This window comes from Trichechus manatus, unplaced genomic scaffold (genome assembly GCF_000243295.1).
Source record: "Trichechus manatus latirostris isolate Lorelei unplaced genomic scaffold, TriManLat1.0 scaffold00017, whole genome shotgun sequence".
In the NCBI taxonomy this organism is placed as follows: domain Eukaryota; kingdom Metazoa; phylum Chordata; class Mammalia; order Sirenia; family Trichechidae; genus Trichechus; species Trichechus manatus.
Window position 1 is genome coordinate 20,513,072 of NW_004443953.1, and position 13,094 is coordinate 20,526,165.

At 37.0% G+C, this 13,094-nt stretch overlaps 1 protein-coding gene across 8 annotated transcripts in view; it reads right to left on the reverse strand.

The window, feature by feature from the left end:
- The window catches only part of REV3L (REV3 like, DNA directed polymerase zeta catalytic subunit), a 197,236-nt gene that overhangs the window by 70,156 nt on the left and 113,986 nt on the right, over positions 1-13,094 (reverse strand). For all 8 annotated transcript variants that reach the window (XR_002823319.1, XR_002823318.1, XM_023727674.1 and 5 more), the window contains 2 exons: positions 5,576-5,718; positions 526-4,690 (listed from right to left, as the gene is read on the reverse strand). Coding sequence is in view for 6 of the 8 variants with exons in the window: in XM_023727674.1 (XP_023583442.1) it covers positions 526-4,690; positions 5,576-5,718 (4,308 nt within the window). In the remaining 2 variants the exon portion in view is untranslated. The remainder of the gene's footprint in view (positions 1-525; positions 4,691-5,575; positions 5,719-13,094) is intronic.

The window sequence follows — 13,094 nt, forward strand, 5'->3', positions numbered from 1 at the left end:
ACAATATGACTGAGATATTGGCAACATGAAAAGAAAGTGGTATACAATAGAACCAACTTAAAGTAATCTTCATTTAGAGATGTATCAAAAGGGTACTTATAAATATGTATGCTGCTTTTCAAATACTTCAAAAAATGAAATTCTTTTTAAAAATTATAAAAGCATACCATTTTAAAAATGAATATTATTTTAAAATGATAATTATAATACCTTTAAAGTATTATGGCAGCTTTCTTAATTTTGCATCATATCACAGTGAGCCTCTGCACCTCTAATCCTTAATGGAGAAACAGTTCAATTATAGCCAGTCCAAGTTCAATATTCATGAATAAATTTCTCTAGGTGAACCATCCAGCTAGTTTGTGAATTTTCTTAATAAGCCTATAATGATACATAGTTTTCACAATGACATACTTAGAAATACAGCATCACATCCAGAAAACTAAGAGTCAGGTACCAAATGCTGTTATGTACATTACAATTACTCAACTGAGTGACCTAAAGGAGAAAAATTATTCTGATTACCTGGGCTTTTTTGGAGCATCAGAAGGATTACTGCAAAATGGTTCCTGGTAAATAGTTTCTGAAAGGTCATGATCCAACAAAGTTGCCATAATTTCTTCCCTACTTGGTGGGGACATAAGTGGTTTCAGAATGTGAGCAGTTCGAGGGGTGAAACTGCCATTTTTAGATTGTGATGGAGAGCTAGTAGACCTTGGTGAACTATCAGGAGTTGGTGTCAGTATATCATTATTTCTGGAAACATACACTTCTAAATCTTCAGAGGCCGCATCCACAAGTTCACCATCAGGGGAGGACAGAATTGTAGTAAAAGAGGTATTGACTGAGTCAAGAGTCTGTCCCATGTCTTTTCTGGTGTGACCTTGAATCCAGTCTGAATTGCTCTGCTGTGGCAGACTGAGAAATACTTCTTTGCTTAGTGAACTCCTATTCAATCGGGATTTTTCATTTAGACAGTCCTCTGCCTGCTGGACACAGAAAGACTCCATTATTGAATTAGACCGAGTTGTTAGAGGATGAAAACTATGTTTCCACTGGTTGTGGCGATGATTTTCATTGCTATCTATGCATGATTTCTCAAAAAGTTCAGGACTTAGAGTACCAGATCTAATCCATGAGGCTGGGTCTGAGGCATGATGCTTGTCATCATCACACTTTTGGTTATCATGACTTAAAAATTCATTTTTTTCAATAGTTTGTCCTGGGAAAAGATCCTGAACTGCATCACTTAGGAACTTCTGAGGCAAACTCTGATCAGCAGGGATAAACTGACTTCCAGAATAAAAACTACAAAATCCAGTTTGACCTATTGCATTAATATCAAAATTGTAATTATGTTCAGGAGACAAGCTATCTTCGAGTGAATAACAGCTTTCAAAACCTGGGTCTGAAAAAAAGATGGGACTATCATCTGATAAGGAGTTATCCAACTGACCAGAGTTTTGTAAATTTAGAGAGTCTACTTTTAAAAGTCTGGGAATTTTTTCTTTAGGTTTTGCACTTCTGGGAGTTCGAGGTTTTCTTGGAGATGTTACTGATCGTGTTCTTTTAACTGCTTTATGTTCAAGGGAACCAGAAACATTTCTGTTTGGTTGATGTTTATTAGATAACGGGTCTTGCATAATATTTGCATTTTGTGCTTTCTGCTGTCTTTTTTGTAACAATTCTTTCAAAACAGCTAGTCCAGACTGTCCTTCACCAAATGCTGAAGGTGTTGCTGACACATTTTGATTTTTACACTGAGAAAGTGCTTTGGTTTGTGAAATTGCTTCTGACAATGACCTCTGTTTTACTCTTTCGGGTTTGAAATTTGGCATATCTAAAATAAAGCCCCTTTGTTTTTGCTCCCATGCTATTTGTCTGATTGGACTTCTCAAGGAAGTTACAAAGCGATTATTGGGCAATTGGCTTTCCTCTGAAGCTGCATTTCCAGAACAACTTTCACTGTGCTTTGACTGCTCTGTCATACACATACTGTATTGCTGACTGTCTTTGCAACGCAAAAAATTAGGGGCAAATGGCTGGTCCAGCTTTGATTCTAGGGAATTATGACATTCATTTAACTTTCCGACAGATGATAAATAGTTTTTTTGTGTATCTGCACTCTCTTCTGTCTTTGGAGACATTATACCCGAAGATATCTGTGTATTCTGTGCTACCTGAGACAAGTGGTTAGAAAGGTCAAATATATTTTTTTGAATCAACGTTGATTCCTTTAAAGTAAACACAGTACTTTGATTACGAGACCTCTGAACATTAATTTTTGATATTCCAGGTCCTACAGAACTACAAACAACTGATGAATGCAAATCATCTCGTGAATTGGAGAATGTCTGCAAATCTACAGTCTTCTTGCTTTCTAAGAAAGAAGAAAAACAGCCAGATAACTTCTGTTGTGTATTAATTCCAGAGGGAAGGGGAGCAGAAAGGGAGTGATCTATAGCAGAGCCTGCGAGTGACATATCTTTCCGTTTAAAAAGTAGTTGAGAGCCTCCAGAACTATTCGAGACCTCAGACACATTCCGGTGTTTCAGCACAAACTTTATTTCAGCACCAGACTGAGCTTTTACTTGTTCATCCTGAAGTGTAATGTGCTTCCTTGATGTACCTTTCTCATTTGTTTTTTGTTTCTGCTTTGCTCTTGGTTTCTTTTTTCCATCATCTACTAGTTTACTTGTCTGATTTCGTCTGTTCCTTTTCTTAGTAACTACAGAGGGATTAACAAGCTTTGTTTTTGATTTCTTAACCTGCGCTCTTACTCGACTGTTTTTTCCTATGCGGGAATTAACAGTCTTGCTATTATACACATTAGGACCCTTAAAAAGCATCGCTTCTTTTTCTGCAGCAGCAATAATTTCTTCAGCTCTTGGATCTGTGGGAGACCAGCAGCGAGGTGGAGAAGAATTTATAGGACTTGTGCTTCTCTCAGAAAGAAAACCTAGTTTAGACATAACATCACTATAATTCAAGTCACAGTCTTCGGTTTCAGCATTGTAAGATGGTGAGGGAGGAGAAAGAATAGCATGTGACCTTTTTTTCCTGAAAGATAAAGTTCTTTTAAGATTTCCACTATTTGTCCTTTGTTGCTTACCAGTTTTTTTCTTAGCAGACTTATGTTTTGATTTTCTTCTGTGACTCTTCTTTGGTGTTAGTGGATAAATGGGGTATTTGGTGGCAGGGGAGTCAGGAACTTTTGGCCAAAAATCCTTCAAAGGTGCAAGCTTTTTATATAGTTCCATTTTTTCCTCTGTTAATATTACTTGTTTCTCTTTAGAGTCTACTTTTCCTAGCTTCACAAGCATGTTTTTTCTTCCTCTAAATCTATTAATAATAATATACTTTATGATGACAGGGGGCAGCTTTTTTGATATTTTTCTTCGTTTTCGAGATTTGAGAGTTCCATCTAAAGTTTCACCGATTTCCATGGGATGAGGTAGGCTACTTTTTGAGTTGTGTGTTACAAAACTTGATTCACTATCTTCAGTCTCATAATTTACCTTGCGTTTGGCTCTAAGTGTGTATTTATTTCCATACAGTCCGAAGGACTGCTCAGTTTCTAAGGTTCCATCTCCAAAGTGACAGTCTATAAAAGTGTCTGTAGGCGTTTTATTTTCTAAAGTGCCACGGGTGGCTTTAATTAAGTCACTGGCCAATACATTATCCTTCTCAGGATTACTATTACAAGAATTATTTTGTATACAATTATCTTTTGTGGATCCAATCTCACCAGTTTTGGCAGAAGTCTCTTGATGACCTACAAGTTTTTTTTTACTCAATTTTAACCGGGATTGTTTATTGCCAGGTTGTAGTTTATATGTGACAGGAGATAGTTTCTGTGGTCTACTGAGACAATTAGAAAGAACAACACTGGGAAAAAACATATAATGTGCTGCTTGCTGGCTGAGGCTTGGTTTTTCTGTTTTATGTTCCTGAAATTCTTCATATCTAATTTTAAGTTTATTTAGTCCACTTTCATCAGCAATGCTATCAAGAGAATGCACCATAGTTCTATTCTCCCCTGAGCATGACAGCAATTCACAATCTTCAGTTAAAGATGAAGGGAATAAACTACTGAGAGCTGTGCTGTTACCTTTTTCATTTCCTTCGGAGGATAATTTATTTTTTGAGTGCGTTAAGTCAGAAAAGTTGAAAGAGTTTTTGCCTAACGTACTTTCACTAGTATGACGATTCATATGTATAAAAGGGGCATCCTTTTCAACCTTTCTAATGTTTGTATACTTTCTACTTGGTATTTGTCTAGTAACAGATGGAATATCTTCTTCATAATCAAAAATTCTATTTTCACAGGAAGATACCGGGAAGATATCTTTCTTACTACTTTCTTTATGAGAGTTTTCTGAATGAACAGTACTATTTAAAGATCCAGGGTATTTCGCAGAGTAAGTACTTTCATTTGTAAAAGAAGCAACTGAACGATCTAGACCTTTTTCTATGTTGTTTGGCTGTGAAAGGTCTTTAATTAAATCTTCCTTGTTCAAAACATGGGAAGAAAGGGCACTTGTGTGTTTACACTGAAAGGTAATCTTAGCAGAAGATGGAGGTTCTAATGTTGCAGCATCTTTGTGAAAAATGGAGGGTTTTACTGATAGCTTGCTTGTTGCGATGACAGAAGAGTGGGTTCTAGAATTTTCGTTGTTCAATGGATTATCTAGAATGGAGGGGAAAAAAAGAATTTCATTCTCACTTTAAAAACAATTTTTTTCTCATACCAAGATATTATCACTATGAATGAAATTACATAAAATTAAGTTTGTAGGTTTAAAATGGGTATTTCAACAAAAGGTTACTCCTATCACTAAGATAATTCCACTGACCTAAGTACTCAAGAGTTAGTTACATCTGATTATTAGTCATATTTTAAGCAAATATTACTTTGATCAGAAATAGATCCAATTAATATTCAGTGCCTTTTTAGGGAATAAGGGAAAAATACTGCTGCCTCAAAAATTTTTCATAAAATAATTTGCTTCTTTGCATTATCACTTCAAATGGTCTATGTTTTAAACATTTTTCTACAAAAATGACATATGAGCTAAAGACTTTGAAAATTAAATAAGCTCAGCATATTTTTTAAATAGTTTCTTAGGTTAAAATTTAGGAAGCTTGAAATTAGTGATTAACAAATGTTATACTCTTAGAGGAGTCCCAGGGTGGTGGAAATGGTTAATGCCTTCAGCTGCTAACTGAAAGGCTGGAGGTTTGAGTCTACCCAGAGACACCTTGGAAGAAAGGTCTGGTGATCTACTTCTAAAAAATCAGCCAATGAAAATCCTATGGAGCACAGCTCTACTCTGACACACATGGGTCAGAATCAACTTGATGGCAACTTTTTTTTTCCTTTTTTAACCTTCTTAGAAACGAGAAAGAATTACGTATTTACATTCTTCCAAAAGAAGATATCTGAGAAAGAATAAACATAATAGTATTGTTATAACCTCACTTAGCCAACTATATAGGAAGTGTGACTATAGTTTCAAAACCAAAAATACTTTTAGCTTCTAAATAACTGCTCGCAGCAGACTTGTTTATTTACCGTTATTTTCATCTGCAGTTCCATCTAACTGAGGTATAGAAAGATTCGCTAGAAGCAAACTAGTATCACTCCATTCCATTTCTTCTTCTGAAGAGGAATCATCTTCTTCGGATGAGCTTCTATGGGTATTTCTGCACAGTGATCTAGAATATTAAAACTCAATGGTGAGAATGATCGTTAGAAAAATCATCTCAGACTCAAATAATTTGCCTAATTTGGCCCTATAATAATAAAACTGAATAAAAAAGATCTGAAAACTGTAACTTAAAAAAGAAAAGTAGATTTACTTTGCTTTATTAACACGTCCTACTATAGTCCCTGCAAAAGAAGTTATTGCAAATTGACTTTGTGAAAGTTCATACAGGTATTTTCAAACAACAAAAGATAAGTTGAGATTTTATATATATACATATATATATATCCTTTTACCAACTGAAGTTCAACACTGATAATAACATCACTGTTAAGGATTAAAATAATCATTTCAATAGAAAAGTAGTAATGTTGAAATATCTGAAATACAACTGTAGTGTTATCAAGTATGATCCCGGTCAAATTAGAAGATAACTTCAGCTACTAAAATTATGTTACTATCTAGCAGCCCACCCTCCTCAACTGTAATAGACTAAAGCCAAAACCTTTGCTGTAGATTTGATTCCAACTCATAGCAACCCTACAGGACACAGTAGAACTGCCCCATAGGGTTTCCAAGGAGTGGCTGGTGGATTCAAACTGCCAGTCTTTCAGTTAGCAGCCATAGCTCTCAATCTGTGCCACCAAGGCTCCATAACAGACTAGAACCAAAAACCAAACACGTTGCCACCAAGTCGATTCCGACTCATAGTAACCCGACAGGACAGAGTAGAACTGCCTCATGGGGTTTCCAAGAAGGAGCTGGTGGATTCGAACTGCCGACCTTTTGGTTAGCAGCCGTAGCTCTTACCACTGCGCCACCAGGGCTCCATAATAGACAAGATAATAATTCTCAAGCTAGAGGTCACAAAAGAAATCAAAAGGATGAGAATGGATGAGAAGCTAATCTGGAGAAGCCTGACATGATCCCATTTGTACGAGCTAGAAGACAATATCATTTCTGCATCCACTGCTCCACATACCCAGGATTACCATATCTAATCATGTTCTTCCTTATTTTCTATCCCTCCACCCCCTTCAACCTATCCTTAGATATACACACAAAACAGCTGGGGTGAGAGCCAGGTAATTTCCAAAAAGGTGTCTTTCTGGCATATTTTGAGAAGTCTCCATAAATACAAAATCACTATACTCTGAATTGGAAAAAACAAAACAAACAAACAAACAAAAGGTGGGGAGGGGGCATTTAGGTCAAGGCTGAAAGGGAAAATGAGAGAGATGAGGGACTACAACAAACAAACAAAAACCCACTGCCACTGAGTGGATTCCAACTCATAGCGACGCTATAGGGCAGAGTAGAACTGCCTCATAGTTTCCAAGGAGCGCCTGGTGGATTTGAACTGCTGACCTTTGGTTAGCAGCTGTAGCACTTAACCACTATGCCACCAGGGTTTCCAAGAGAGGGACTAGGAAGTAGTAACAGATGCTGTGTCAACCTGGAAGTGGTTACAAATTAGGACCGTGAGGTCTAGATAGAGACTCTGTTTAAGCCTCATCTCATATTGATTTAAATTTTTTCAGTTGATCTTAGCCTGATACTTTCCCTTCTCTCTGAACAGGCAAACTTTCTTTCTACCCATGCCCACCCAATTTCTTCTTTCTCCTGTCTCAAAAGTTTGAAAATAATATCCCTTTATTATATACGAAACAGCTTTTCCATTAAACCTTTTGTATTTTATTACAAATCACACTTTGTAATAAAATCACTCTCTGCAGAGCTATAAGAGGTCATCTAGTCCAACCTTCTACCCAATGCAAAACTCTATTTTTAACAGACCTGATGTAATCTTCACTTTCATATTCTCAGTGTGAGACACTTGCTGTCTCACAGGGTAATCGTTTTCACTGTTAATAGCTCTAATTGTTAGTAATTGTCTCCCTATTGTTGTTAGCTGCCATCCAGTAGGACCCAGCTCATGGTGATTCCATGTACAAGAGAACAAAACAAGCGCTGCCAGGTCCACTGACATCCCCTCGATCAGTTGTGCATCAGACCATTGTGATCCACAGGGTTTCCACTGGCTGATTTTCAGAAGTAGATCTCCAGGCCTTTCTTCCTAATCTACGTCTGGAAGCTCTGCTGAAACCTGTTCAGCATCATAGCAACATGTAAGCCTCTAATGATAGATGGGTGGTGGCTGTACATGGGGTGCACTGGCCAGGAATAACACAGGTCTCTGGCATGGAAGGCAAGAATTCTACCACTGAACCACCAATGTCCCCGCTGTCTCTCTACATAACAAAAAAAATTTTCTTTCCAACTTCTATATATTATTGCTGCTTTTGTCCTACGTAAACATACACACAGGAGTCCTGGTGGTACAGTGGTTAAGCACTTGCCTGCTAACCGAAAGGTTGGGGTTCAAAACCACTTGCGCTCTGCAGGAGAAAAATGTGGCAGTCTGACTTCATAAAGATTATGGCCTTGGAGGAGCCCTGGTGGCACAGTGGTTAAGAGCTATGGCTGCTAATCAAAAGGTCGGCAGTTCGAATCCACGAGCTGCATCTTGGAAACCCTTTGGAGCAGTTCTACTCTGTCCTATAGGGTCGCTATGAGTTGGAATCAACAGCATTGGAAACCTTATGGAGCAGTTCTACTTGTTCTGTAGAGTCGCTATGTGTATGAAAGAACTCGATGGCACGCAACAACAGACATACTGAACAATCTATGCCATTTTCTATATAATAACCTTTAAAATATTTGAAGGCATTTATTATTTGTCCTATAATTTCTCTCTCTTCCACACATTCTCTATTGTTTCAGCTGTTTCTCAAAAGTGACAGTGTTCACAGTTCTTTTAGTTTTCTTCCTCTTTCCTTTACCAGTATTTTTAAAATATGCTACTCAGGGCAGAATATAACAGCCAATGTACAGAACAGAATTATTAACTAATTCTTTTTCTTGACACTATACTGCTATTGTTCAAATTCATTCAATATATATTTATAAAATGTTTAGGCTTGTTTTCCCAAGGTTGAAGTTGGCATGGTTTTCATAGAAGTGCTCCAGTCAATGAACACACAGGTATTAGTTAATTGTAGGATACACTATGCCTATTATTTTAAAGTCCCTAGGTGGTGCAAACGGTTAATGTGCTCAGCTACTGACCAAAAGGTTAGAGGTTCAAGTCCACCCAGAGATGCCCGTGTAGTAAAGCCTAGTGATCTACTTTGAAAAAAATCAGCCATTGAAAATCTTATGGAGCACCGTTCTACTCTGACACACATCGGGTTGCCATGAGTCAGAACTGACTCGATGACAACTGGTTGGTATTATTTTTAAAAGGTTGATAGTACTGGTAACAAGTAGGCAGTGATTTTATAAGACTTTTATATATGTGAATGCCTATTTAAAGAGTTTTAAAAGTACAGAAATAGCTAAACAAAGTACAATCTGAGAAATGCAGAAAGATGCTAATGACACATTGAAGATAAGATCAAACGAGCAATACCAAAATAATGAGAGAATAAGAAAAAAAAAACAAAAGGGAATAAGAAAAAGAGTAAAATGTCACAAAATTAATCAAACAGAATATCAGCTAAAAAGGCAACAAACTTTGTTAAAATATGAAAGATATGATACAAATTATTACAGCAAGACAAACATATTAAATAAATAGTAGTACTATTTTATTAGTAACAACTCAAAATCTGTTAGAACAACAAATGTTACCCCAGGTACAAAGTTAAAAACCCACTGCTGTCAAGTCAATTCTAACTCATAGCGACACTATAGGACAGAGTAGAACTGCCCCACAGGGTTTCCAAGGACTGGCTTGTGGATCTGAACTGTCAACCTTTGGTTAACAGCTGAGCTCTTAACTACTGCACCACCAGGACTCCAGGTACACACTTAGTAGCTTATAATTAAATTCACTATTTTGGCAATAATACAACAGGGCAGACTTTTCGAGCTCTTAATAAAGTAAAAATCCAGGGCTTTTGCACAGGAACTATTAAGCTCAGAGTGAACCGAAGGTCTATCTAGTCTATATTTGTGAAGCTGACCAACTGAACCTAAACATACGACCTTACACGTTATTAGGTATCACCTATTAAGTTTCAATATATTTTTGAAGCTATATTCTGTCACCTAAAAAAATTACCAATCTCTTTATTATTTCTGGTAATCTCAACCCAATCTTGCATGATACTTGGCACACAGAAGTATTTAAGTGGTTTTTGAATGGAAAAACATACAAGTTCTTGGTTAATCCACTAAATTGGCCACTACCACCATGTAGTTTCCTTACCTACAAGGATGTTATGTGAGACTTTGTCAAATGTCTGGCTGAATTACCACTCAATATGATTATTACATTCCCCTAAGTAAGCATATTTTAAAAGAATATAAAGCCAATAGAACATGACCACTCATGGTATTCTCTACTTCCCTTTCTGTTGTTAGTTGCTGTCAAGTTGACTCCAACTCATGGCGACCCTATCTGTATAGAGTAGATCTGCTCCATAAGGTTTTCAAGACTGTGATCTTTCAGAAGCAGATCACCAGGCCTGTCTTCCGAGGTGCCTCTGGGTTGGTTCTAATTGCCAACCTTTTGGCTAGTAGTCAAGCCCTTAAGTGTCTGCACCATCCAGGGTGTTTACTTAACAAGATTTTCTATTCTCTCCAACTTGGCCTGAAATATAGGTTAAGCTAATCAAGATGTAACTTGTTTCCCTTACTGGTCAATATAAAGAACAATATATTCCAGTCCAGATTTCCAGAACGTTTCCTCTTAAACATTGTTACTCACGGAACAGTACCAATGATTACATAATTCTATATCTGCACTTCTTTCAGTTATTTGGTATACAATCTCTGAGCTTATGTAAGTAAAGTCATTTGTAGCAGCTATAGGGTGTCCTATTCTTTCTATTTAGAGGACTTAATTCCTCCTTTATCATGTTTGTTCTACCCTGTCCAGGTTGAAAGAAACAAAAATTGGATTTGCTTTCTCTCAATCATCTGTTAATGCGTGCTTCAAGCATGGGTCTGTTTTATTTTTTCCAATATCTGCTTCAAATACAGTCGGGGGGGGGCGGTTAATTTTGATTAAAAAAAAAAAAAACTCATTCTGGCCTTTAGTTTGTCTGTCCTCATTTGTAGAGCTGTAAGCACTCTCTAGCATTTATTTTATATATAAGTGACTCTCCTTCCTGTCTGAACTTCCCTTGTATCCATTTTCTAAGATTCACAGACTCCCAAAGGCTGGCCCTCTCAAACTGATAATTTCAATGGGTTTGATTATTTCATTAAGCTTTAAGACTGGCAAACTCACTACACAAGTGTAGTAGCAACAAGTATTTTGTGAGAGTGCATACAATAAAGTTCCATGGGTAAGACATCCAGAGTTCCTGTTACTATCATAATGGCACCCTCTAGCTGAATTTATTACCTAAGATTTCAACAACCTTTACCGTAACTTCTCAACATCAAGATTAATTTAAAAAAAAAAGAAAAAGAAGAACAATTCCTAATATAAAAAATAAAATTTCTCCTTCCTTCCCCTATTATCTGGATATTGAGAATTCCTGCTTTCTCTTCTATATTTTCCCAGTATACTGCTACAAAGAATTCCACTTTCATTCTCTGAATAGGAAATTCCAAACCTGTAAAATATTTCTTCCTACTTTCACATATTCAGTTCCCCCTGCTATCACAGTGATACATCATTCAAAGACTCAGCTCCTTGACCTTTGAAGGCCCAATTTCACCTAGTCCAGACAGAATCAATGTTTGATTTTCTGATAGATATGACTTCCAACAGTGTTTTAAAAGGCCTTCTGCTGACATTTCCTAATCTGTTAAAAAATGAGGCTAGGTGAAAAGGCTTATAACATTTCTTTATACCTAATTTATATTCTATAAATTTTTTTTTATCAATTTTTAAAATATCAACTCTAGAAATCTTTCAGTGAAATATGCTATTGGGAAATGCCTCAACCTCATCAACCAATTTTGGAGCATAAACAATCCTAATTGATAATAGGTAATGCTATAAAATGGCATTGTTCCTATTTCTTTGATTCATATTTCTGTAATGACACCACCTTCCTCTCTACTTCTGGATGTTTGTAGCTTCAGTGTCATAGTTGATTTGTCTCTCCTATATACTCCTCTTTATTCCTTATTAAACCCAATCAATCAACTCTGTCTCTATAGCCTTTGTTCTATCCTTTTCCCATTCCCTACCCCTCCCCCTGCAAGCTAATATCCTAGTTTAGGCCTTCATCTGGACTTCTATGATTTGTTTTTTATCTGGTCTCTGCTTTTAGTCCTTCTCCCCTCTAATAACCAACCAGTTGCCCTCCAGTCAGTTCCAACTCATAGCAACTCCATGTATGTCAGAGTAGAACTGTGCTCTATAGGATTTTCAATGGCTGATTTTTTGGAAGTAGTTCACCAGGACTTTCTTTACAGGCTCCTCTGGGTGAACTTGAACCGCCAACCTTTCAGTTAGCAGTCGAGTATGGGACTCATCTCCCCTATAATAGAGGTGATAATTACAATGATTGCTATCTGTATTACTAACATTTCTCTAGACTCACAGCCCTATAGTAAAATGAGAACAATTACCATTTTCCGAACTTTCACAATGTGTCAGATTCTGTACTAAGCATCTTACATGTATTCTTCCTTTAATCCTTATAAGCCTATAAAGTAGACAGTCTTGTTATGCTCATTTCACACATGAGGAAACTGAGTAACTGGGAAGTTGTACAAGGTCACACAGCTAATACAGTGGGGCCTGGAATCAAACCTAGGCAGTCTGACTCTAGAACTACTATATTATGTACAGTTGTCCTATACAAATAGCGAACAATTACTATGTAGATTATATAATACACTTATGCTAATAGCTATGCATGAACTATATCATGGATTGAACTGTGTTCCCCAAAAACATGTGTATCCAATTTGGCTAGGCCATGATCTCCAGTATTGTATGACTGTCCACCATTTTGTCATCTGATGTGATTTTCCTATGTGTTGTAAATCCTATCACTATGATGTTAATGAGATGGATCAGCGGCAGTTCTGCTGATGAGATTTACAAGATTAGACTGTGTTTTAAGCCAATCTCTTTTGAGATATAAAAGAGAGAAGTGAGCAGAGAGACGGGGGGACCTCTTATCACCAAGAAAGCAGTGCCGGGAGTAGAGCGCGTCCTCTGGTCCAGACGTTCCTGCACTGAGAAGCTCCCAGACCAAGGGAAGATTGATTACAAGGACCTTCTTCCAGAGCCGACAGCGAGAGAAAGACCTCCCCTGGAGATGATGCCCTAAATTTGGACTTGTAGCCTACTAGACTGTGAGAAAATAAATTTCTCTTTGTTAAAGCCATCCACTTGTGGTATTTCTGTTA